Source organism: Meles meles, chromosome 14 (genome assembly GCF_922984935.1).
Source record: "Meles meles chromosome 14, mMelMel3.1 paternal haplotype, whole genome shotgun sequence".
Taxonomy (NCBI): Eukaryota; Metazoa; Chordata; class Mammalia; order Carnivora; family Mustelidae; genus Meles; species Meles meles.
Genome location: NC_060079.1, coordinates 74,002,636 through 74,030,111, shown reverse-complemented (window position 1 = coordinate 74,030,111; position 27,476 = coordinate 74,002,636). Strand labels below are relative to the sequence as shown.

At 42.7% G+C, this 27,476-nt stretch overlaps 1 protein-coding gene across 1 annotated transcript in view; it reads left to right on the top strand.

The window, feature by feature from the left end:
* SLC15A1 (solute carrier family 15 member 1) overlaps window positions 1–27,229 on the top strand; it is a 49,153-nt gene extending 21,924 nt beyond the window's left edge. The window contains exons 8-23 of the mRNA XM_046028246.1: window positions 1,810–1,893; window positions 2,910–2,992; window positions 5,791–5,877; window positions 6,436–6,525; window positions 8,662–8,706; window positions 8,860–8,892; window positions 8,979–9,067; window positions 9,524–9,605; window positions 11,367–11,486; window positions 13,143–13,289; window positions 14,330–14,379; window positions 23,014–23,121; window positions 23,241–23,352; window positions 23,998–24,141; window positions 25,240–25,347; window positions 26,273–27,229. Of these exons, the coding sequence (XP_045884202.1) occupies window positions 1,810–1,893; window positions 2,910–2,992; window positions 5,791–5,877; window positions 6,436–6,525; window positions 8,662–8,706; window positions 8,860–8,892; window positions 8,979–9,067; window positions 9,524–9,605; window positions 11,367–11,486; window positions 13,143–13,289; window positions 14,330–14,379; window positions 23,014–23,121; window positions 23,241–23,352; window positions 23,998–24,141; window positions 25,240–25,347; window positions 26,273–26,464 (1,574 nt within the window). The 3' untranslated portion in view covers window positions 26,465–27,229. The remainder of the gene's footprint in view (window positions 1–1,809; window positions 1,894–2,909; window positions 2,993–5,790; window positions 5,878–6,435; window positions 6,526–8,661; window positions 8,707–8,859; window positions 8,893–8,978; window positions 9,068–9,523; window positions 9,606–11,366; window positions 11,487–13,142; window positions 13,290–14,329; window positions 14,380–23,013; window positions 23,122–23,240; window positions 23,353–23,997; window positions 24,142–25,239; window positions 25,348–26,272) is intronic.
* Window positions 27,230–27,476: the final 247 nt, after the last annotated feature.

Here is a 27,476-nt window from a genome sequence, read left to right as displayed (position 1 = left end):
TTCTCTTTTTGATTATGGAGAGAAAGTCAGGTGGAAAGCTTAAGTCCTTGTTCCGTGTGTTCATTTTGTCCTTCTTCTCCTGTTACACTTCCGCTGTGGGATACATGCTGTTCACTTTGGAAATTCAGAAGATGAGCTTCTTGTCTTTTCTGATCATTATTGACCCCCTGATCCCAAGGACCACCGAAGAATCTAAAACATCCCAAGTATAGCAATCAATTTTTCTAAATGGTTGTTAATGCAAAGTCTTTGTTCACGGTCAAGGATGAGACAAGAGGTGCAGTTTGGAAACCTCACCTGGATGGGTCATAGTTGACATTTTTGCTTTTAAGCTTTGCTCCCAGTGACGTTCAGCGAGCTAGGGAGAATTTAATGGGCAAAGTTTTATTTTTTCCGTTCCTCTCATCTCAGCTACTTCTAGAAGAACTGCCCAGGAAAGAGAATGAGACAGCAGCTACCAACAGCTCGCACATTTTTGTGCTGGCTGACACGCCGCTGAGAGTTTGTGAATTTCCCACATGGAAGGGAATATTCAGGGACAGACTGGACCCAAACAACCCCCGGGTAGACACAATGCAAAACAGATTAAACGATGAAAGAAAACATTTTATGGGGATTTGTGTATTTCTGCATGGAGTAGTAATTTGAAGCTGACACTTAAACCCCATTCCAACTTGTTGTGTATAAACATATACTAGCTTGCATTCTTGCATTACGTTCCCTCCCCTTCCCTCCCCTCCCCTGCCTCCACTTTCCACTAGAATACGTACTATGTATGTCTGAATTACAGAATGTGTGGAAGGATCATTGTAAAGGTAAGTCATGGCCTCATACAAATATGAAAGCAGGTGCTGAGATTTTATATGACTTATTAATTAAGGAGGAAACTGGAATACTGCCACAATCAGTCCAAATAAGCATTTTCCAGATGGAAACTGATACTCTTAACCCTTTTGCATTGCCACGAGCTGGAATCATTTGTATAGCTATGAACGAAAAATGTTTGCGTGACTCTCGATTTTCTACGAGTTAACTTCTTTCTCTCTAGAACTGTGAAACAGGTAGTCAAAGACAGAGTCAAACCCCTTTTGGATCAGATTATTCCTGGAGGCTCCGTTCCATGGAAGGAATTCCCAGGAATCTGTGTTGCTCCTTCCAAAGTCTGTATTTTCCTCCTACCAGCCCTAGGATCTCAGAGCTAAAATAAATCTGCAGTCAGGGGTTAGCAAACTATGGCCAAGGGCCCAGATCCGGAAATCTGGACAAGACCATCCATTTGTCTGTTGTCTATGGCTGCTTTCATACTACAAAGTCAGGGTTGAGTAGTTGAAACAAAGACTAAATCATCCACAAAGTCTAAAATATTTACTACCTGGCTCATCACAGAAAAGTTTATTGACCCCCACCCTGGGCCATCTAATTGCTTTCTAATTAGCATGAATTCAGGAACACACAATCTTGATTTCCCAGGATACTTTGGTTTTATTTACTGAGTCCCCTATCGTAAGTTATTGTATCCAGGTCACCTCTATATCCCCCGCTAAGAAAATCCACTTAAGGGTTCCCACTGATTTTGGCTTGGCCAATACAAGCATCTATTTCAGGTCCAAGATTAGAAGCTGTATTCAGCTTCTCTTTTTACTCCAAAGCTGTTTGGCTCAGTAGGCAATGAAATCAATGAGGCAGATGGATGTGTCTAGAACATTAAGTGAAAACAATATGTAATAACCAGGTAGGGATTTTTAAAAGGGTAATCATATGAGCATTGCCAATGCCATGATGGATTTTAATCTTGTAATTTCTCCTCAGTTCAACTGTGTGGAATTCACAGTAAACAAGCATGTTACCCACTGGCCTTTGGGGTTCCTGCGGCTCTCATGGCCGTGTCTCTGAGTAAGTAGAAGTTAGTTGAATTAATACACTCCTATGAGCAGGTCAGACCCTCCCGTTAATTATTGCAACCAATTTGTAGAAGGTCATGGGACAAATCATACTAAGAATTCCCATGCTCTGAGAGTCAAAGTAGAGGTAGCATATTGTTTCAGAGGGAACAAGGTGAGAAAAGGGTCTACAGGAACAGGGATCGCTTGAGCTGGGCACTGAAAGGTCTGATACTATTTACGCAGACTAAGGGGGAAGTGATGGATTCCATTAGACTCGATGACCCCGTGGCCAAAAGCATTTGTTCTCATCCACATGTGCTCATCTCCAGCTTAACCGAGACCAGGCAACCTGGTCCAATTCCTGCTTAAATACTTCCAGCGAGTGTCTAGATTTCCATAAAGTACCATCTTGAAGGGTTTCCACCAGAGGGGATGCCTGGGTGGCTCAGTCGGTTGGGTTGTACTTTTCTCTGATTTTTTTTAGTTTTTAAGAGCACTGAGTGTGCCCACTTTAACCCCGTTTGCCCAGCTTGTAGCCACTCACTTTATCTGTACACCTGTGCCAGAGCTCAGTATTTCCCCCTTTCCTATGCCTATTTTCTTCCATAATTCCAAACACTGCCCCACTCCCCTAAAAGGCTCCTATGCACCTTCTCCTCTCTGATGCTGCGTAAGGAGATAGGGAGGATTTCAAAAACTACTGTTCTAGGCCAAACACTGTATTCAGCTGGCATTAGGTAAATTTTCATTTAATCCATCTGAGTCATGCTTACATCAAAGAGTATGTTTTAGTAGTAATAAGCTTCAGTGTCTGTGTATGAGAACACAAATACAACATCGCTCGGAAACTCCAGTGAATGTTGGGACCCAAAGCACTTTCTAATCGGGGAGATAGGTAGGCAAGCCTGTTCTGTGAGTAATCTCAGTATATCCAAAACAAGGTTCTAACTCAAATGAAAGCACATCTTCTAGGTCCCAGGTAGTTCTGTCCAATGCCTTGTTAACATGTCTTCTTTTCCTTCCCAGTTGTGTTCGTCATTGGCAGTGGAATGTACAAGAAGTTTCAACCCCAGGGTAATGTCATGGCTAAGGTTGTCAAGTGCATTGGTGTAAGTATTTTGGTAGCTCTCTCTCTCAAAGACAGTTAGTCGCCCCAGAACCTTCTACTGCCTTTAAAGTAAAATGCAATGGAGCGTTGACTGTTCTTTAAACGTTTTATTATTGTTCTTAGTTGTTGCGATAAACTGAAGTTTCTTATAAAACTCACCAAACGGAAAAGGACACAAATGGAACTCAAACAGGGAGGGATAGAAAGGGCTTTTGAACTGTTCAGTTAGATGGGTGGTCAAAGAAAGGCAAAGCAGAGCGACTCTCAGCCATCAAACCAGCAGTCCCTGGCTGATGTCGGTCAGGAAGGCGTGAAGCCGAAGGTGCGAATCCTGGTTTCATGCTGTGTTTCATGGATCTGAAGTATGCAAAGTGTCAGCCATGCTACTCTCAGGAATTAAGACAAAGAAAATAAGTTTTTAAATGAACACACTAAATGGGGGCACCTGGGGGGCTCAGTTGTTGAAGCATCTGCCTTTGGCTCAGGTCATGAACCCAGGGTCCTGGGATCGAGTCCTACTCAGTGGGCTCGCTGCTCAGTGGGGAGTCTGCTTTTCCCTCTCCCCTGCTTGAGCTCTCTCTCTCTCTCTGACAAATAAATCAATAAAATCTTTAAAAAATGAACACAAAATGAACAGAGATTCACATATAATGATTATCACTCTAATATTTATAATAGCAAAAATTCATAACACCAAATTGCTGGAAACAGAAGAACAGTGCTGAACTCATAGTGCATCTGTCTATCTTATGTAGCCATCGGAAGCCTTCTTTTCAGACTGTTTGGTGACAGGAACTTGCAGGATATGGTTTCTTCTGTATGCATCTCTGTGGTATATGTCCATACGGGCATACTTAAAGGCAGAAAATAAATGTTGAGTGTAGGGAATCTAAAAAGGAATCAAATAACTCTCCTCCCTATATAGTCTCCATTTTTTAAAAAAGATTTTATTTATTCGACAGAGAGAGACACAGTGAGAGAGGGAACACAAGCAGGGGGATTGGGAGGGGGGAAACAGGCTTCCCGCTGAGCAGAGAGCCTGATGTGGGGCTCGATCCCAGGACCCTGAGATCATGACCTGAGCCAAGACCCTGGGAATCATAACCTGAGCCGAAGGCAGACACTTAATTACTGAGCCACCCAGGTGCCTCTATAGTCTCCATTTTTTAAATATACAGACCACTGTGGAATTGGGGGAAATGTATCACTTATCTATTAAAAAAAAAGAAAACACAGTTGTGGATAGTCTTGGTTGAAAAGACAGCCTTAAAAGAATTTTAACCCTTTATTTGCCCTTTACTTGGCTTTATTGCATTGAATTATACACGTGCACGTTACGTGGTGAAATAAATGTGTCCTATCAAGGTCGGAAAACCTCCCTCCTCTTGTCGCCATTCCTCCTGCACTTTCCCCTCACATGAGACCAATTCCCGCTACAGATGTTTTTTTCTAAGCGGATCTTACCAATTCTCTCCCCAAGTCCTTCCTTAACAAGGACTTGACAACTTAAACAACGAAAGAACAAGAAGAAGCTATTTAGAGTCACAAGAATCGTACTTCCTAGTGTTCTCGAATCAGCCTGTCACTTTGAGTCCCTGCCTGGCGGTCACACGTGTGTCCCCCCGCCACCTGGGGCATCACCATCTCTTGCTGCCTATATGGTGGACCTGCGTCCTCAACCTGGTAGCCACCAGCCACAAGTGGCTGTCCCATGTTTGCAATGTGGCAAGTGCAACCGGAAACTGAGTTTAAGTTTGCATTTCATTCAAATTAATCTAAATTACATAACTTCATATAAATGGGTTCTCAGTCTTAAATTTTAAAACCGATGCTCTGCTCAGAGAGTGGAAAACTTTTAAGAATCTTTGGAACAAATTAGGTTTATAAACTGACATTTCAAGACATAAATTTTATGAAAAGTAAACCAAAATCTACCATTTCTGGTAAAAATTGAGCATCAACATCGAGATGTTCCAAAAGTGTAAACTATACCCTGGATTTTGAAGACTTGGGATGAAAAAAAAAAAAGAATGTAGAAATTCTCATTAATTTTAATATTTGGTAGGATTAATAATTGTTTCCATAATTATTTCATGATTGATTTACCATTACTGTTAATTTATTACCTATTAAGATCATATTTGGGGTTTATTGGGTTAACCGAACATATTTAAAATTAATTTCACCTGTTTCCCTGTTACTTTTTTACACTTATATATATATAGTTTTATTTTAATTATTTTCATTCTGGTACAGTTTTTTTTTTAAGATTCTATTTATTTGAGAGAGTGAGAATTAGAGATTTTATTTATTTATTTACTTACTTACTTATTTGAGAGAGATCTTAGGACCCTGAGATCGTGACCTGAGCCAAAGGCAGATGCTTAACCGACTGAGCCACCCAGACCCCTCTAATTCTCGTATGGTCTAGGCACTGTATTATATCAGTTTCAGGTGTATCTGCATATCTTTTTAATAACTAATAATAGTTACCAGTAAATGAAAATCACAAATGGCACACATGATATTTCCATTGAATGCTCCTCTCCAGAGGGCGTGGAGAGTAGAGTGGTAACAGTGTGACTTTGTTTACCCCGCTCCGAGTCTCAGAGTTAGGAAGAGATGAGAAATAAATGCAGGTTATGCCTTTTTGTGTCATCATTACCCTAATGTATACAATTTTATATCCGTTTTTTCTCGGGAACACGGTTTTCCCTGAAAGTCAGTTTCATTGAAATGTGTTTTCCTGATAAAGAAGTTGGTTCTGTTTTGAAATTTGATTTCTCTTCCTTCCTTCAGTTTGCCCTCAAAAATCGGTTTAGGCACCGGAGTAAGGAGTTTCCCAAGAGGGAGCACTGGCTGGACTGGGCTCGAGAGAAATACGATGTAAGTGGTCAGTCGCGGCATGGTGGCCCCGGGGCCCCTCCAGGAGGCCAGCAGCCTGGGGGCGATTCCTGTGACTGAGGCCATATGCACGAAATTATCAGCTGTAGCCTTGTAAACTCAATTAGGGTTTTAAATAAGACTATGCAAGAGTGTTTTTTAATTTGGAGCAGAGCTTGATAAACAACGGGTAGAATGTCTCTGGAAACCATGTTATCTTCTCATAGTTTTTCATTTGGCATAATCTGTCATTAATTATATGTGATTGTGATCACACAACTAGTTTGAAAACAGAAGAGTCGGTGGAGGGTGGGGTTTTCATTTCTTGGAAGTACACTTAACTCCTAGTAAAATGCCTTCGGAGCATTTTTAAATAGCTGAAGAGTTTGGGGTTTTCTCAAAAAAAAAAAATCTGGGGTAGGATTCCTTGGAACAATTAGTCACCTCCCAGCTTGGCTCTGGTTGCAAGTAGGTCCAGGCTAAGACAACGTCACTGATTGCCATGAGTGACACCGGTCACTCCCTACTTCATGATTTGTCATTTCCCTACTTCATCAACAGGAGCGGCTCATCTCTCAAATTAAGATGGTCACCAGGGTGATGTTCCTGTACATTCCACTCCCAATGTTCTGGGCCCTGTTCGACCAGCAGGTAGTGTGATGCCGTGTTTCTGTACAAATGTCTATATTTAGCTGAGGTTCTGTGGGTGCTACCACGGACGGGGCGGTAGCTAGTGTTTAGCTCCTAAAGACGTTCTCTTCTGGTTTCTTTTTTATACTTCATTTATTTTTAGATCACACTGAGTTTCCTTTTTTTTTTTTAAAAAAAGATTTATTTGAGAGAGACAGAGTGTATATGTGTGTGTGCACGCACGTGTGCCGTGCAAATTAGGGGAGGGTTAGAGGGCGAGAGAGAGCTCCAAGCAGACTCCCTGCTGGGCATGGAGCCCGACCTGGGGCTCAGCCCCTCGACCCATAAGATCGTTCTCTGAGCCAAAATCATGAGTCAGATTCTTAACTGAGCTCCCCAGGCACCCCGCACTGAATTTCTTTGAAACAAAACAAAAAATTCTAGATGGTTCTATCCACATTTCTGTTGGAAACAATGAAGAAAATTAGGTGTGTAAAGGAGACCTGGGAAAGATTTGATCCAGGTATATACGACGCTTACCCATCAAACTAAGAATAAAGAATTAGTTTTTCTGAAACAGTGTGCTCAGAGGATGTACAATATTGCTTTTTATGGGATCCATAAAATATTTAAGCTGAGAGGCGCTTGGTACCTCTTGCGCTAAAATGGAAGGCGTAAGCTAGCAGTGCTTTCCAGGATTGGAGGTGACTGCCCAAGCCATTCTGACCAGAGCAAGGAACTGGAGCCCAGCTCACCGCCTTGTCGCCCTGCTCTTGCTCCAGCAGACGTAGGAATTTCTCAGATTTGGGTTAAACAACTCAATGCATGGTACTCAGTAACCAGAGTTATAAGATATTGTTTCTTCTAGAAACTGGAGCGTCAAAAAAAATTATTAAGTTTTATTGTGCAGGAAGGATTATTTTTTTTAAGATTATTTATTTATGAGAGAGAGAGAGAGAAAGTGCATGAGCAGGGAGAGGGGCAGAGAGAGAGGGAGAAGCAGGCTTCCCACTGAGCAGGGAGCCAGACTCAGGGCTCCATCTCGGGCCCTGAGCCGAAGGCAGTTGCTTAATCAACTGAGCCACCCAGGTGCCCCCGGGAAGGATTATCGTAAGGGCAAAACATCTCTTGGAAAAAATTTGAGCAAACACACCAATCTCCTTCTTTGCAAGTATGGGATTTAGACCAGCATCTTACGCATAGGGAGGCAAATTTGCATGTCGAGTAGAAACCAGCTCTTGGAATCAGACCTGCACTAGAAATACACTCATCGCCTTTTAGTGGTGTGCCGAGGGGGGGGTCCATAACCCTCCTGGAAGGTTAATCACCTGTGACAAGGCTGTGGTGATCAAATGAGAGACTGTGGATAGAGCAATCCATGGCGGGTATCTGTTAAGAACTCAAGTATGGGGCGCCTGGGTGGCTCAGTGGGTAGAGCACGCAATTCTTGATGTCAGGGTCCTGAATTCAAGCCCTACGTTGGGTTTGGAGATTACTTAAAAAAAAAAAAAAAAAGAATTCAAGAAGTGGCCTATTTCCTGACTTTCCACGATGCCTTCTAAATGGAGTTGACAGATGATGTTGAAACCCATATGTGGTCAGTCCTCCGTGGAAATAATCAAATCAATGTGTGTGTATGTGAACAGTCCTGAGTCTCCTTTATACAAAATAGGCTGAGCGTAACTAGGCTGCCCAGGTTGAAATCCATCGTCCTCTGGATGGATTTCCACTGAGGGCAGCCTAGACTGTCAGAAATGGCCCTTAGGAAATAATGATGTTCTTGAAGCTGTGATGCCAGTGAACGGAGGCCTCCTCCACCTTGCAGGTGACGTCATGCTTTCCAGCAGGTCTCAGATGTACATCTTTGTGTTCCCTAAGGATAGCTGCATCTCAGTGTAGCGCTTTGCAGGTTCTTCGTTGGCGGGGGGCGGTGTGTGGGACAACTAGATGTCATGTTACTTTCTGCAGCAGAAATACAAGGGGTTTGGTTTTACCCAGTGTTCCAGTGCAGCTGGAAGATAAACTTGATGTTGGAAAAATATTTAAATCCCATAACACTCCAGACTTCATTCTGGATCTGGAAAAGACTCAACCTTGGCTTGTAAAATGTTTAAACCCTTGTCCCTAAATGATGCATTGAACATATTTGTTTTTCAGGGCTCCAGGTGGACACTGCAAGCAACAGCTATGAGTGGGAAAATTGTAAGTCCGGGGTATCAAGCTTCTCTACCTCCCCTGGTCACTGCTCCTTTGCTCTAATCCCTTCGCCCCCTTTCCCCGTCATGACGTTCTTCATCCCTCCCAGCTGGTCCTCTCTGGGAACCTCTCAGTAAGACTTGTCCCCTCTCTTTTCAGGGACTTATTGAAATTCAGCCGGATCAGATGCAGGTAGGAAGAAAATACTTAAGTTGCATTCTGAGTTCAAAGTCGCCTTCGAGACGCCGGCTAACGGTTCATTTCCACTCCCCCCGCAGACCGTGAACGCCATCTTGATCGTCATCATGGTCCCCATCATGGATGCTGTGGTCTATCCTCTGATTGCAAAATGTGGCCTCAATTTCACGTAGGTGACTGGCAGGTTGGGGGTGGGGTGAAGAAAGAATGTGTCCCCTCCCACCACACCACCTAGATGATGGGGTTTTTAAAGAATTATATTTGAATTAGAGGCCGGTGTGCTGATGTTTCTGGAAATTTGCCCTTAAACTGAAAGTTCTATTAATGGCAGCCGGAAAATCCTCTAATTAAAGTGTTTCATGTATGTAGACAATAGCCATGTTAACGATCATCCCAAATATCCCCTGAGCTATAGTTTCTAGAAATTAAATGTAAAAATGCAAATTAGAGGCTATATTCCCTTTACCCCTCTTAGTCTTGATCATCAATAAGAGAGCATGAGACAATTTCATTTGGTGTTTCCTAGGGAAGATAGTTTTGTTCGGGCGGGTGGTGGGAAAGGAGTGTGATCGTTAGCTCGCTGGTACGAGGCTGGCGGAGAGTCATTCTTCCCCTTGTCTCCCAGCTCCTTGAAGAAGATGACAGTCGGAATGTTCCTGGCTTCCATGGCTTTTGTAGTGGCGGCAATCGTGCAGGTGGAAATTGATGTAAGTTGCCCTCTGATTCCCCAGGGGCCTTTCCTGCAGGTCGGGTGGGGCATTCAGAAGGCGTCTTTCTCCAGGACCGCAGGGAGGCCAGAGGCTAAGGCAGGGAGGTCCTGGAGCTAGGGACCATGTGGAGACGCCACAATGGCAAAATGGTCCCTCCAGGCAGTGTGCACCGTGGGTGCTCCGCACTGGGACAGTGCAGCCGGGAGGAGGGTCGGATGGGTGTGCTTTGGCAGGGGCAGGGGATGGCAGTTACACAGGGAGTTTCTGTGGACACGGTTTTTGTAATGGGAGTTGGAGTTTGTAGAACTTCTTTCACAACCTGAACGCCTAGGAAGTCTGGGGAGAGGGTCATCCCTGTCAAACAGGCAGCCTTTTCCAATGTTGCAACTGTCTTCGGGAAGATGCCTTTTGTATTCTCGTGTTTCTCGTGGTGTTAGTTCCCATGCCGGTCGTCAGTCTGCCAGATCCACAGCGGCACTAAACCAGATTCCTGGTGTCCGCAGTGTGAGAGCAGGCGAGGAGCGGGTGTTGTGTAGTGTGTGAGACAGGACGTAAACGCTCTCTTCCCGTCTCTCCCCTCCTCCTTTCTCCATCTCTGTCTGCTCCCCCTCTGTCTCTGTGTGTGTCTCTCTCTATTTCTGTCTTTCTCCCTCCTTCCTTCTCTCTCTCTAATTTTTCTTCTTAAGTTTTTACGTGTGATAACATATAGGTAACAAAAATTTACCATCTTACCCATGTCTCAGTGTACACTTCGGCAGTGTTAAATGCGTTCACGTTATCGTGCGACTCATCTCCAGAACACTTTTCATCTTGCAAAACAAAAACTCTGTGCCCATTGAAAAACAACGCCCCGCTTCCCCTGCCCGCCCCCCGCCAGCCCCCGGCACTCACCATTCTACCTTCTGTCGGCATGAGTTTGTCTGCTGCTCGTACTTCCTGTGAGTGGATTTGTACAGTACCTGTCCCTTGTGATTGGCTGATTTCACGGAGCCTAATTTCCTCGAGGTTCATCCATGTCGTAGCAGGTGTCAAAATCTCCTTCCTTTTTTTACAGAGGAGTCATAGTCTACTGTTGGACGGACTGCGTTTCGTTGGTCTGTCTGTCGATGGGCATTTGAGTTGTTTTCAGGTGTTGGCCACCGTGTGTAGGGCTCCTGCTCCTGCGGGTGTACTCGCTTGCTCCTGAACTTGGCCGGCTTTGTGCAAGATGCATTGTGAAACTAGGATAGGCTTCTAGAATAGAATAGAATAGAACAGGTTGCTTAAGGGACCCTGGGATTGGAGAGAGAGCGCTGTCGGAAAAAGGCAGGAGCCCTGAACAAATGTATAGAGGCAGGAGGCATAGATCACGTGTGAAAGGATGTTTAGGGCACGGTCAGGCTGTGGCCGTGGCTCCCAGAGTTAGAGGGGATGATGCTGGCCTCCCAGAAGAGCAGCTCTCCCATGCTACAGCAAGATACACACTCATTCGGGTTGTGTTTCTCTGACCCCCTCAGATAGGAGGCTTCATTTCCTGGCATCCTTCAGCCTGGAGGTGTTAGGACCAAGGGCAGCCCCTCCGTGATCACTTCCCTGTTCTGTACAAACATCTTCCTCTGGGTGCTTTGAGGCGAGCAATGGGAGGCCTCGAGGGGGTGTTTGGTCTCTCAGCCGGGACAGCTTTCCACGGCTGGAGGGTGTGGGTGCTGGTGACGGGGCCAGGCTGATCTTCAATCAGCACGGAAGCCATCACTGCCCGCTTTCTCTTCTTTTGCTCAGAGAACTCTCCCAGTCTTCCCCAAGCCAAATGAAGTCCAAGTTAAAGTGTTGAATATAGGGAACAGTACCATGACGGCATCTTTTCCTGGAATGGAAGTGACGCTTCCCCAGATGAGTCAAGTAAGTAGAAAGAAATGCAGCTTTCTTTTTTCTCTTCTGACCTGAGTTACAATCGGCTTGGGAGACACTGATCTTCTCGATCTTTATGTAATTCCTACAAGTATGGAAGTGAAGTGCCTTAGTGTCTCGGTCTCTTTGGGCTTCGCACTAGACCAGTGTGCCTCAGACTTGAATGGGCATGTGAACTGCCTGGGGAATTGGTAAAATTTTGCATTTTTAACGTGCTCTCAGGGGAGGGATGCCATGGTTGGTGTGTGAAACCACACTTTATTTTTTTTTTAATTTATTTTCAGTGTAACAGTATTCATTGTTTTTGCACCACACCCAGTGTTCCATGCAATACGTGTCCTCCCTGTTACCCACCACCTGGTTTCCCAACCTCCCACCCCCTGCCCCTTCAAAACCCTCTGGTTGTTTTTCAGAGTCCATAGTCTCTCATGGTTCATCTCCCCTTCCACTTTCCCTCAACTGCCTTCTCCTCTCCATCTCCCCTTGTCCTCCATGTTATTTGTTATGCTCCACAAATAAGTGAGACCATATGATACTTGACTCTCTCTGCTTGACTTATTTCGCTCAGCATAATCTCTTCCAGTCCCGTCCATGTTGCTACAAAAGTTGGGTATTCATCCTTTGTGATGGAGGCATAATACTCCATCGTGTATATGGACCACATCTTCCTTATCCATTCGTCCGTTGAAGGGCATCTTGGTTCTTTCCACAGTTTGGTGACCGTGGCCATTGTTGCTATAAACATTGGGGTACTGATGGCCCTTCTTTTCACTACATCTGTATCTTTGGGGTAAATACCCAGCAGTGCAATTGCAGGGTCATAGGGAAGCTCTATTCTTAATTTCTTGAGGAATCTCCACACTGTTCTCCAAAGTGGCTGCACCAACTTGCATTCCCACCAACAGTGTAAGAGCAGAACCACACTTTAAATAGCAAGGCTCTGTCCATGGTTCTCTACCATTTGGCCGCCTCAGGGACATCTGGCAATTTCTGGAGACAGTTTTCAGTGTCACACGGAGAGCCTGCTGCTATTGGCATTTCAGAAGGAGGAAGCCAGGGAGGCTGACGCACAGTTCCACAACCTAGACTTATCTGGTCCCAAATGTCAGCCCAGCCCAGGCTGGAAAGCCCTCATCTGGATGGTCACTGGTCTGAATTAGAGGTTTTCAACCTGAACTCCACATTAGAGTCACCTGGAGGGCTCTGAAAGTTCCGATAGCCCAGAGGTTTGGATTTACCTGGTCTCCTTCCTGTTCAGCCACAGTAGAGAGCTGCTCCCTTGGTGCTTATGAAACTGACGATCTTCTAGAAAAAAGAAAATTTGACTTCTGGTGCCTAGAGTGGCTCGGGACTGATTTTCTCCCGGGTTATTCCTTTATCCCTGATGCTATTCTCTGCCTCATGGTAGAGATGATTTCCAGAACATGTATTTTCAGAAAAAGAAACAAAAAGTAAAATGCTGTGCAAGAAGTCTAAATTCTTGCGTAACACAAGACAATGTCATGATGGAGTCCATGGTGGGGGAGGGGTGGTGCTGAGACAAACCGACGCCAGCTCCCACAAGGCATTTTTTGATGTGTGTGAACGTGAACCGAGGCAGAGCCAGACTCTATGGTATTAACTGTGACTCCTTCTCTCCCAATACAGACAAATGATTTTATGACTTTTGCTGGAGACAATCTGACAAGTATAAACATTTCTTCTCCTGGCTCACCAGTCAATGCAGTGACTTATAACTTTGAGCAGGGCCACCGGCACACCCTGCTAGTGTGGGCCCCCAATAATTACCGAGTGGTAAGTCGTCGGACACCTACAGCTGATTCTTCACTGTGTGTCATATTGGTGACAGAGCCTTTCAGTTGTGTGACATTGCTTTAGCCCGGGTAGTATTGTGTGAGTTAGTCCTCAAGTTCTTCCTTCTTTGAGGATACAAGTCATTTGACTTTGAAGAAAACGTTGGTGGACCGGAAGGGTTAATATTAATTTTAAAATTTAATTAATTTAAAAATTTAAAAAGAACTTTTGTGGGGAGGTGCCTGGGTGGCTCAGTCAATTAAAGTGTCCGACTCTTGATTCCAGCTCAGGTCGTGATCTCAGGGTTGTGAGATCGAGCCCCGCATCGGACTCGTGCTGGGTGTGGAGCCTGCTTAAGATTCTTCCTGTGCCTTGCCCCCACACCCTCCCTCCAAAAAAAAAGAATTTGGCGGCATGGTAGAGGGTGTGTGTGAGAACACGCAAGTCACACAGAGTACATAGGTGCATTCTTAGCAACTTATTGAGAAAAAATTTTAAATACATCTTAAATTGTATTGGTTAAAAAAATCACACTGGGTAATTGGAAAATTAAAACAGTCTCTGAAAAGAATATAGTGAAAATATCAGGCAAAAGCAATAAAAATACATATGAGCTATTTCACGACAAAATATCAGCATCTGGATGGGCCACGGAGCATATTAGGAAACCATGGAAGTAGAGTTGAACTGAGTGGAGGAGTGGGAGGTGTTCTGTGAGGTGACCTTCTGTGACCTTCTAGAAAACTGCCGTATGGAATTAAGACTTCTTGGCCGTGTATTTTATTAGGGAGCTCTCGAGTGATTTGTTCTCAATTCTTGGATAGTCGTGTTCTGTGGAAGCACTAGAAAGCAAACATCAAAAATGGTAGAGACTCATTCAGCCTCCAGGAGAATGGGGACTGAAGGACGGAGCCCTGCAAATGTGATCATACGCCCTTAGCTCCCAGGATAAATGTCAACATCGCTCTCCTTCTCAAGTGCTGAAATGGTCATCTAAATTTATTCTAGTGGATTAGATTTGAAAATGCTTTCTTTCTCAGGTAAAGGATGGCCTTAACCAGAAGCCAGAAAAAGGAGAAAATGGCATCCGGTATGTACTTTTCTTTTCTTTCTTTTTTTTTTTTTTTTAAAGATTTTATTTATTTGACAGAGATCACAAGTAGGCAGAGAGGCAGGCAGAGAGAGAGAGAGGAAGGGAAGCAAGCTCCCTGCTGAGCAGAGAGTCTGACATGGGGCTCGATCCCAGGACCCTAGGATTATGACCCGAGCTGAAGGCAGCAGCCCAACCCACTGAGCCACCCAGGCGCCCCTGTACTTTTCTTTAAAACTCAAGTCTCATCAGCTTCTTATGGAAGTAATGCCCTCCCCTAGTAAAGTCCCACTGCAACAAGGCTGTAAAATGAGAGTATAGGAATTTACCCCAAGAATGTAAGGTGGTACAACATTTTTAAAAATATCAATCGATATCATCTATCTTCTTATTAAATTAAAGAGACAAGTCCATATCATCATATCCATGGATGCAGGAAAGGCATTTGATAAAACTTGGTATCCATTCATGATTTAAAAAGAGCCCTCAGCAAACTAATAATTGAAGGGAACTTCCTGACTCTGAAAAAGGACGTCTAAAAAACCCAAGCTACCATTATCATGAATGATGAAAGTCTCAGTGCTCTTCCCATAAGATTGTTCACACGCTCCACTCCTTTTCAACATCCTTCTGGGTGCCAGTACAGTGAGACTGGAAAAAAGAAGCATCTTAACTGGAAGGAAAGAAATACAAAGTATTCCTACTTACAGATGACGTAAGGACCTGCACAGAAAGTCCCAAAGACTCTACCAAAAAAGTTCATAGACTCGATAAGTGAGTTTAGATATGAGTGTAGAAATGTTACAAAATATAAGATCAACAACAAAAATCATATTTCTATGTGCCAGCAATGAATGATTGGAAACTGAAAAATTAAAACTATACAATTGCTCCCAAAAAAGACAAACTATAGGTACAAAGCTAATAAAAACATATATGAGATTTGAGAACTAAAACTACAAAAGGCTTATGAAAGAAATTAATGACGAGTGAAATCAATGGAGAGAGATGCTGGCTTCAGTGATTAGAAGGCTTAATACAGTGACAATGTCAGTTCTCCCCAGATGGATCCATAGGGTTAGTGCAATTACTATCAAAATCATAGCGTTATTTTTCTATGATTTTCTTCCAGTTTTACTGAGGTATAAATGACAAAATCAATTATATTTGAAGTGGACAATATGATTCGATGTACGTATCATTGTGAAATATTTGCCAGAGTCAAACTAACAGAACCACCTTACAGTGACCTTTGTGTGTGTGTGATAAGAAGGCTTAAGACCTAAAAAAAAAGAATGCCTAAGATCTAACTGCTTAGCACAATTGAAGTATACAATGTAGTATGACGTACAGTCACACGTACATCTAATGATGTACATTAGAACCTCAGAACTTACTCATCCTGGAACTACATTTGTACCTTTCACAGAACGTCTCCCTGTTTCCCACACCTCGGTCCCTGGCAACCACTATTCTACTCTTTTTTTCTATGAATCCAACTGTTTTTTAGAATCCGTGTGTACATGATACCATGCAGGATTTGTCTATGTCTGGCTCGTTTTCACTTAATGTTTCTAGGTTCATCTCTGTTGCCACAATGGCAAGGTTGCCTTCTTTTCAGTGGCTGAGTAATGTGTCCTTTTAATATATACATATAGATATGTAGACATAGGTGAATTAGATTTCATTCAAACTAAAAACATTTATTCTGTAAATCTCACTGTTAAGAGAATGAAAAAGGTAAGCTACATAGTGGTATTAAATATTTACAAATCACATATCTGACTAAGTACCTGTATCCAGAATATATAAAATACTCTCGAAACACAATAGTAAGGAAATAACCCAGTTTAAAAAGAGCAAAAGATTTAGATATTTCACCAAAAATATATAGATGGCAAAGAAGCACATGAAAATAGGCTCAACATGGTTGGCCATTAAAAAATATAAATTAAAACCACAGTGAGTTGCATGACATACCTATTAGATGGATTTAATAATTTTTTTAAACTGATAATACCAAATGCTGGTAAGGAGACAGGGCAACCAGAATTCCCATGCTCTAGCTAACGGGAGTGCAAAATGGTGCAGCCATTCTAAAAAACAGTGAGGCAGTTTCTTATAAAGTTAATTGTATGCTTACCACACAACCCAGCTATCCGGTTCTCAGGTATTTATTCTAGAGAAATGCAAACTTATGTCAACATAAGAACCTAAACATAAATGTTCATAGAAATTCTATTCGTAATTGCCAAAGACTGGAAGTCACCCAATGACCTTGAGTGGGTGATGGTTCAACAGACAATTGACTGTAGACTATACTACATCCATACAACAGAACAGTCCTTCGGAAAAAGGAACTATTGATACATGCAATAATATAAATGAATTTCAAACATATTACGCTATCAAAGAAGCCTGTCTCAAAACTTACATAGCCACTGTGTAATTTCATTTACGTGGCGTTCTGGAAATGGCCAAAAAAAATAAATAAATAAGGATGTAGGAACAGATCAGTGGTTACCTTGGGTTAGGAGTGGAGGAGAGATTTGGCTATGGGTCTGCATGAGGGAGATGCGGGGGCCGATGGAACTGGTCCATATCTTGGCCGTGATGGTGCTTCTCTGAATCCAGACATGTGTTAAAATTCATAGAACTGTACACCAAAAAGCCAAATTTACTGTAAATACACTTTTTAACAAAGATTTTATTTATTTATTTGAGAGAGAGAACACAATGGGGGAGGGTCAGAGGGAGAAGTAGACTCCCCGCTGAGTAGGGAGCCCGATGATGAGGAGCCCGATGCAGGGCTCAATCCCAATCTTGGGACTCTGGGATCAGGACTTGAGCTGAAGGCAGACGCTTCACCAACTGAGCCACTCAGGCAAACCTGAAAATACACTTTTTAAGTAAGATTAGAAAATCTGAATAAATTGGGGGAGAAATGAGGATAGGGCTCCTATTGGCCTCAACTCTTACAGCCAATCTCTGTTTCCCTGTGACACTCATTAACAATTTCAGATTTCAGGTTTTACCAGTTACCAGTAAAACACAAACTAGTGGAGGGAAAGTATATGATTAGGAGGATGAATATTAACTTACTAATGGAAATTGTGAAGAAATGGAATTAACTTTTCATCTCTCTTTACCTCTGGCTTGTTTCACATTGTTAACATTTGTAATGTTTATCTTTGTGTGTTCTCCATGAGCTAGGTCAATTCTACAAATGATTAATAAACAGGATTTACAAGTTGACTATCAAAATATTAGTCACAATGCACTAAAAGCCTGAAAGGGAAGGAAATGTAACTTTATATCCTTGAAAATATATCCTCAAATGGAAGTGTTCTGAATGTCAAGGTTAATTGGAATAGTCTATTACACACCCTGAATTGTTCCATGGTTCTACGTCTTTAAACCAAGGTTTTCTTGCACAGCTTTTGGGTTTTCCTGTGACTCACTTAGCCTCTTGTTGACAAAAGCAAATGAGCATTTACCTCCTGGGTGATCCAGAGAATGGACCCAGGGAATTCACCTTCCTCTTTGAGAACCAACTCTTTGATGTAATGAGGGCATTTTGCTCTGTAGTCCTGTGATGCCACTGTCCTCATAGAATTTTTACCATTTGTCCAGGTTAGTGTCTTTCTTTCTTGAATTCTGGGTCACCTTTCTTGTTTGGCTGCAAACTTATGCTCAGATATCTGACCAAGAAAATCTGTGAGGCAATTTGCAAGTCCTTGCTTGCCCAAAAATGCTTTTCTGTTCTCCAGCTTAGTCATAGGTTGGCCGTCATTTTCTTCCCAGAGTTCTGGAGGCTTGTCTCTATTGGCATCCAACACCTAATTGTGCTCAAACACACACACACACACACACACACACACACACACACACACCCCATCTGCCACTCTCTGTAGTTGATTTAATTTTCCCCTCACCAAGCTTTGGAGATCTTCTTTCTCCTTGATGTTCTCACCTATCTCTGTAGTAAAACTACATGTGAATAGTAGCCAGCACTATGTTCTTTTGATTTTTGGTTCCTTCTCATTTTCTTTGTTCTCTTGTGTATGAATTTGCTAAGGCTGCCATCACAAGGTACCACAGGCTGGAAGGCTTAAACAACAGAAAATTATTTCCTCATGATTCTGGAGGCTTGAAGTCCAACATCAAGGCATTGGCCAGATTAGTTTTGTCTGAGGCCTCTCCCCTTGCCTTAGAGAGAGTTCCCTTCTCTGTCTTCACATGGTCTTTCTTCTGTGTGTCTGTGTCCTGATCATCTCTTCTTCTAAGAACACCAATGATCTTGGATCTCTCATGACTTCATTTTACCTCTTGAAAGGCCCTTCCTCCAGGGGCACCTGGGTGGCTTAGTCAGTTAAGCATTTGCCTTTGGCTCAGGTCATGATCTTGGGATCCTGAGATCAAGCCCCACGTCAGGCTCTGTGCTCAGTGCAGAGTCTGCTTTTCCCTCTCCCTCTGCCCCTCCCCTGACTCAGGCACGCATGCACACACACTCTCTCTCTCAAATAAATAACATCTTTGAAAAAAAGAATAAAGACCCTACCTCCAAATAGTCATATTCTGAGGTCCTAAGGGTTAGAATTTCAACATATGAATTGGGGGAGGGGTGGAGATACAATGCAGCCCATAACATCTTCTTTGTGTCTTCCGGATTGTTCTTCTGTCCTGCACACGTGCATATACATACAGCTGTCCTAGCAGATCTGGAAGGAAATCCTCTGATGCTGGTCATCTGGCCCTTTCCTAATCTTTGTATCTGAGTCTCTGAGCTGGAAGTACCTCTGGGATGTCCTTCGTGGCTCAGAACCATTGTTTTGATTTCTTTAGAAATGTCTCCAAAACTTTGGAAACTTCGAACAGTCTAAATTGTGGTACACTTTCTTGTTCTCGTGCTATGCTAAAGCTTCATTCTTCTTTAAGATTGTCTTTGTTGAGATCTTGGTAAAGGACACATCAAATCAGCAACACTTTACCCCACCAACCCACTCATGTAGTAAAAGATAAGCCAGAAACTTTTTTCTTTTAATTGGCATCATCACATCTTCAGTGGATCAAAAGACTGATTATTTCAGCAATGTCCAAGAGACAATCCATAAAATAGGGAAGTTCTGAAAAACCCATGTCAGAAACTAACTGATAAAGAGAACAACTTTGAGAAAGTCAGGAGGTTGGATTTCGGAGTAATATATGATTTAAAGAAAGAGTAGACAGAATTTTAAACAAAATGAAACCATTTTAATTATGTAGTATCAGTAAGTTGTGAGACTTCCATGGATTACCTCCAACATGGTCCTTTAAGTGAAGTGACAGGGGCGTCTGGGTGGCTCAGTTGGTTAAGTATCAGACTCTTGATTTCAGCTCAGGTCATGATCTCAGAGACATAAGATCGAGGCCTGCACTGGGCTCCACGTTGAGCATGGAACCTAGTAAATGTTCTCTCTCCCCACTCTCCGTTTCCCCCTCCCTCCAATTACACATGCTTGCTCACTCTCTCGCTCTTAAAAAAAAAGAAAAAGACAATACTGGGGTCAAAACTGGTTGAGAATTTGATATTGATCTTTCTCATGAATTTTTTAACATTACATATTGCTATATATATATATATATATATTTACAAACAATGTTCTTGAGCATGTTTTTAAACTTAATATATTATGGTCCTGTATATGTTCTGTAATATTATATATTATAAAGTACAGTATAAAATATTTTAATATTTATCCATATTACTATATGTATCCCTTATCCAGTCACACAAACCACTGTATAATATTCCATTGCATGTACATACCACAATTTATTTACCCATTCTTCAAGGAAATTTAGGTTGCTTCCATTTTTCCAAACAGTACTCCAATTCCCATTCATATATGATTTTTTTGTCCCCGTGTACAAAGCTTCTCTAGAGAGATGGCCTTTAAAGCTTTTATCATGGGGTGCCTGGGTGGCTCAGTTAGTTGAACAACTGCTTTCAGCTCAGATCATGATCGCAGAGTCCTGGGATCGAGTCCCACATCGGGCTCCCAGCTCCACGGGGAGTCTGTTTCTCCCTCGGACCTTCTCCCCCTCACGCTCTCTCTCACTGTCTCTCTCTCAAATAAATAAATTTAAAAATATTTTAAAGCTTTAACACATCCAATAAAAATATTTAAGCATATACCTATAATGCATGAACATGGTATCTGTTAAAAATTATATATAATTATTATACCAAATTAACTTGAGCATTATAAGTAATTTAAAAATATATTAAGAGAATGAGAAAAATTGTAAGTTTTACAAGTATTTTTATTCACTAGTGGTACAAAAATCATTAATGTAGATGATGTGATTATATATGCTTCATTAATTTCTAAAAAGCTCAATTTCAGATTTAGAAAAATCTAGATGTGGACAGAGACTTGGTTTTAAGTTTGGTTCATTTTAAGCCTTGGTTTCCATGACTGTCATACTGAAAAAGATCCTTCAAGGAGGGAGTATGGTCATAAGTAGATTAAAGAGAAATCTTTATTTAAAGGTAGTTGTGGGTTTATTAAAATCATTTTGGTTCTGAGACAACCAGATACCCACATGCAGAAGACTGATATCAGACCCTACCTGAGACCACACACAAAAATGTACACAGTGGATCATAAACCCAATATAACTGAAACAATAAAATTTATAAAGGAAAAATAACAGTAAATCTTTGTGACCTGGGGTTAGAGAGCAGTTTCTTGGATACGAAGCCAAAAAAAATAGTCACGTGGGCTTCGTTACATGGAGAGCTTTCGTGCTACAAGTGATAACCATCATGACAATGAAAAGACAGCTCACAGAATGAGAGAAAATATTTGCAATCATATAACTGATAAGAGATTCTGAATACAGAAAGAACTCTTCCAGTTCAAAAGTAAAAAGACAAATAACCCAATATTTTAAATGGGCAAAGTATTTAAAGAGATGTTTCTCAGGCGCCTGAGTGGCTCAGTGGGTTAAGCCTCTGCCTTCAGCTCAGGTCATGATCTCAGGGTCCTGGGATTGAGTCCCGCATCGGGCTCTCTGCTCAGCGGGGAGTCTGCTTCTCCATCTCCTGCTCCCCCTTCTTGTGCTCTTTCTCTGTGTCAAATAAATGAATGAAATCTTTAAAAAAAAAAATACGTTTCTCTAAAGAAAACACAGAAAAAGTCAAAAAGCCTAGGAAAGATGTACAACATCATTCATTATTGGGGAAATGAGAATCAAAACCACATTGAGGTACCACTTCACACTCACCAGGCTCTAAACAAAAACCAAAACAAAAGCAACCAAAAAAGACAGGCAATAGCTTGAATTCCAAGTTCAAGGATTTCAAGTGTGGTGGGGATATGGGCACGTCAGAAGACTTTTACACTGCTGGTGGGATATAGAGTGAGAAAATGATGCAGACAATTCGAAAAACTGTTCCTCAGAATGTTAAACAGAGAGGTACCCTAAGAGCCACTCATTTCACTCGGAGATGTCCACCCGACTACGTGGCTCCTGCTGGCCCGGGTCAGGAGTCCGTTCTCGGTGAGGCACCTGTCACACTACACCAGGTCAAACGCCCAGGGACTTCAGGGCCTGAGCTTAATTCAGAGAAATGTTGTCCCAGTACCTAGAATTTGACCAATATTACTTGTCGCCGCAAAGCCGATGAAATGTGGCCACATGTTTTAGGAATGTACAGGTTAAATTGTTGTCTGCAGTCCTTGGGTGTGTGATCTTATGACTGCCCGTCCTTTAAATTGGATAATCTGCGGAAAGCTTTCCCTCACCCATCCAGGAAAAATCCACTAGTCGCATTCGGGGCAGCACCCTTCTGGCTGGTGTGCCGTAAGATGGTCAGGGTCTCCTATAGCCTGGAACACTGAAGGAAGGGATCTGATCTTCTGTCCACACTGTCGCCATCTTTATGGTCCTCTGAAGGCCAGCCGCTTAGACATAGAGGACATTGCAGCCCCTGGAAGCCTTGAGACCCGGCACCAAGGCTGTGGGCGCTACACTCCCATCTGTGCTCTAACAGAGCGCCGATGGCCATCGCCCCAGCTGCTGCAGACATAGAACTCCCTCTCGGAGGCGAGCTCCCCAAAAGTGTCTCTGGTTGCCGGACTGACCCTTTTCTTCCTCTCCACTCTTTGGGGCCCCTCCCTGCTCAGATTCCTAGAGGTAAAGGACAAAATGGCCTTCCATCCCCAACCCCCAGAAAGAAGCCCGGACAGAGATTGTTAGGGTACTAAGCAACTTCTACTTTGATCCTTTAGTTCTAAAGCTTCTGAGCAAGGAACACAAAGGGTTGCCTTCTTGAAGGGGGAACCAGCTCCTGTTTCCATCCACGCTAATATCCCAACATACCATTGAACTGGCTTCTAGTTACCAGGCACTTAGAACAGGTCCAGCAGAAGACTGTGGTCAGTTCTTGTGGGTGTGTTCTCCTGAGTGCATGAACAACGACAAACCTGGGGTGGCTTCCTTCTGCTTTTGTAAGTCTAGAACTCTTTAATAAACATCGTAAGTCCCTTCCAAAAGAGATCACAGCCTCAAGTTCAGGGGCGCATACTGTGACCTAAATAAAGTACCCCCTGGTGCAGTCACAAGACCGATGGTTTTCTGTTTCAGATTTATAAACAGTTTTGATGAGAGCTTCAACATTACGATGGGCGACAAGGTTTATGAGAATGTCACCAGTCACAGTGCCAGCGAGTATCAGTTTTTTCCTTCGGGCGCGTAAGTACCTCTCCTGGACACTGTGCTCCCAAGTTCAAGGATTTCATGTATTTTTCCTTAAACACACTGAAGCTGTTAATACCAGGAAAGTTAATCTATGTCATTCTTTCTTTCCACAGAAAAGACTTTACAATAAGCTCAACCCAACAGATTCCACAAGAGTGTAAACGAGGTTTCCAAACACCCAAGCTTGAGTTTGGTAGTGCGTTTACCTATGTCATTGGAAGGGAGGTCAGTAATCAGAAGTTCGACTCAAACATTTAGGACCTGGTCGTGACTGAAATGGAGGAACATTAGGATCTGTGTTTTAAACGGGCTTCGAATTCATTCAGTTGGCCGCGAGTTCTTTAACTTACTGTTGGCTTCAGTGTGCTGTTATTTTTAGAATAAGAATAAACAGACGACTGAGGCTGACTAAAAGTCCACGTTGACCGGAATCTGATGCCTCTTCCTAGACTATTTACATGGACTTACAAACTTTGAGTTCAAAGAGATGGCAATGTTTTAAACAAACCCTGACTTCCACTCTACTCTCTGATTTAAGAGGAAAACGCTAGTGAACAGATTTTCAAAACCAAGGCCATTTCGTCATGAGGACAAAATGCACTGTTGCATATTTAAAAGGGTATAAGGGCTCGTATTGCAGAGAGCACTGGGTGCGATGCATACACAGTGAATCTTGGAAAACTGAAAAAGATAAAATTAAGATGTTAGAATAAATAAATAAATAGATACATAAATAAAAAGTGTATTTATCTGACAAATCATATGACGTGGTTCTAGAAGTCCAAGCTCCATTTTGACTGTTTGAGCTGTTTTTATTCTAGAAGCAGGTCTTCATTTTAATATCTTCTCTCTTCTGCCTTGTTGGTTTAGGATACCGGCTGCCCCAAACCGTACATCTTTGAAGATATTTCGCCCAACACAGTTAACATGGCTCTGCAGATCCCACAGTATTTCCTCCTCACCTGCGGCGAGGTGGTTTTCTCTGTCACGGGACTGGAGTTCTCATATTCTCAGGTCTCTCGGTCATTGTTTCTACAACCCTTCCCCTGCCCCCACCCCCGCTGGGACCTAACTTTAATAAGCAATATATTTATAGTTTAAAAGATTCTGGGGGAAGGGGGGAAGGTTCTAGAAAGCATTATGGTATCTTCCATCCAACAAGGTGTTTGAGATCCCCCAAGTCATGTTTTATCGAGTAATAATATGACTCTGTTTAACTTCTTGGGCGCATGTATCATATGACTCCGCGTTCCCAAATCCTATACCAGAGATTTACAGCCCCGAGGGGGGAAAGTTGAATTAATGATCGTGACCAGGGCCACGAGAGGCAGCAGAGTCTATGTTCTGAAACAACTAAATGATGTCAACTTTCCGTTAGGGTGCTCATCTCTGGGTTGTGTCCTCATAATCGTTAAGGCTCAGGTGAGATCTCTCCATAGCTACCAGTAAACATGCTGGTTAAAGACCAGCTTTTAAAAGTTAAAAGATATTGCTTTCAACTGTTCAAGATGAGACTCATGAAGTAAATTCTGCTGATTAGAAGCTAGTTTCTCAACAATTTCATCAAAATACAGTTAAGGTCGTCGTGACTCTACAACGCCTAACACCTTTAAGTCTTGCGGTAAAGATCGTAAATATGAGTTGGACAGCCCCCTTTCTGTGATGACCTCACAATCGAATAAAATGACATATCATAGGTGACAAGAGGGGTGTCGTGGCGTGGCAGGGAACGGAAGCTCACAGCAGAGCAAGCTCCTGGCCCAGAGAGTAGCCTCCATTTAGGGGAAAGAGAACGGAATGGATGGCTCTGCTTGGAAACTCTTCTGTAGACGTAGAATTGATTCATCTCTAGATTCGCCCATTTAACTCAGGACAACAACGTTGTGAGGATGTGGAGAATGGGAAACAAGGAATTCTCGTATGTTCATACATGAGTGTTTGGGGTGTCTTATCCAAGTGATAAGCCTTTTTATATGTGAGCCCACATATAAATGTGAAACCCACTTTCGATGCGCATTTTTAGGGCGGACTGCCCAACTGAATGCATCGTTAAGTTGTGTTCTCCGGCTGTGCTGTTGCCATCTAGAGACTGACTGTGTGTTGTTTCCCCAGGCCCCCTCCAACATGAAGTCAGTGCTTCAAGCAGGATGGCTATTGACGGTGGCTGTGGGCAACATCATTGTGCTTATTGTAGCGGGAGCAGGCCAGTTCAGCGAACAGGTACGGGGTGCGGAAAGAGACTGTGTGTGTCTGTGGCCATCGTGACGACTCTCCCTCACCACCTCTGTATACATATGGTCATCTAAGCTAATGGTTGAATAAAACCAGCCAGAGAGGGTGATGACCAAATGCGTTTTTGGCCAAATGTGTGCCAATTCTTTGTATTTCTACTTGGTTGTGTACAGTTAGATAGTGAGAGACAAAATACTAAGATTTGCCTTAACATACCTATAACCTAATGTAGTTTACTATCAAAGGAAATATCTTTCCTAGCTTCTGTGAATGTTACATAATGGCCCCAAGCCTGACATGTTTTCCAGAAAGTTTCATGTTACCTAAAGTTAGAGCCCTTCTGAGGGTAGTTGTAATTTTTCCAGCTAACATAAAATGAGAGCATCTCTGAAACTGGAACCCTCTCTTTTAGCATTCAGTGTCTGTCTTGTAAGAGGTTTTCCCTTACCCTATCAGTTTGTTCACGTCCCCCTCCAAGTCCTGTCAGAGCATGCGCCCCTGCTGTGAGCTCGTAACCTCAGGATTCTGCCAAAGGATAATGTGGGGGTCTTAGAACACTTCTGCATGTTATTTTTTACTCAAGAGTACTGTATGCTGTTCTGTTGGTCCCCATCCTTCTAGAGGCCAGCTCTGTCCCTTAACATGGGTTTTTCAGAAATTTTCTCTCATCCTCCCAGAGTCTTGGTTTCTGCCCTCCAGTGCCATTCCAAAAAATTGTTATCTTTGTACTTGGGCATTCAAGAAAAGCCAGCCATTCTGTATCTATGGTAGTCACCTACCAATTTTCCATCACAGTTCAATTGCAGAGCACCTCCTACCTAGACATAGCAAGAAAATGTACTCCCAAAGCACACCGTACCATAACCTGCATTGTTTTTGTGTTTTTTTTGCTCCAACTCCAATTCCTTCCAAGTGGGCTGAGTACGTTCTGTTCGCGGCGTTGCTTCTGGTGGTCTGCGTGATATTTGCCGTCATGGCCAAGTTCTATACTTACGTCAACCCAGCGGAGATTGAAGCCCAGTTTGATAATGAGGATAAGAAAAAGAACACGGAGAAGATGAATATATATTCCACGATGGCTCCCATCTCACAGACACAGATGTGAATGTCAAGAAGCAAGTGGAGGATGGACTGGGGTCCAGAACACGCCCTGACTTCTGTCCCCTGGTGGCAGGACACTCTGATGGGGAAGACTTTGGAATTGTGAACCAAGAAAGCTCTTTTCCAAGCAACCAGCAATGAGCCTAAACCTCAGGAAGAAGTCTTTTTCTTTTAAGAAAAGTCATATTTAAAGCATGTACACACACACACACACACACACACACACACACACACACATACACACTCATTTCTACAACAGCGAATCCATACCCTGCCTTTATCTCCTTTTCTACCACATAAATGAAGTTATTTTGGACTAACTAGTCATTTTCTGAAAGAGTGGCAAAGTTGTATATTGTTTGCATTCTAACTCTCTTTGGAAACACCGTTAAGTGAGGCAGGAGCCGGTGTGAAAAGTGAATTTACATGCTTTAGAATGGCATGTGATAAGCACCAGCTAGTATTAATGGATGACTTTACCTTTTGGTTTTTTTTGTTTTGTTTTTTTCCATGCCCTACCTCTTTTTAAATTTTGTGTGACTCAAAGACCACTCAGGTAATGGCCAGTAATGATTTTTTGGAGTTTCAAAGATGAAATACATTCCTGTTCTTAAGAATAGGAGTCTATAAGTTTTGGGGGTAGGATATGAAATCTGTGTCCCAATTCTGAAAGTTGTGTGCACTCAATAAAATGGCATCAGAAGTTGGAAAACAGTATGAACAAAAGCAACGTCCACATACAATAAATTCCAGGAACATGAAATATCAAGGTTTGTTTCTTCCTGCTCCTCTTTTTTCCCTGGGGAAACAGATAACCAAGATTCTCTTTAATTACTTGGAGTTTTGTATATGCATATGTATGTCCCACCTTGAAGTGTTTTTCTCAATACAACCATTTTTTCTGCTCAAAAAAAATTCCTCTTTTAAAAAACATTTATTTCTTTGGGGGGGGGGGCGCACATGGAGTGGCAGAGAGAGGATCTCAAGCAGATTCTGTGCTGAGTGCAGAGCCTGAC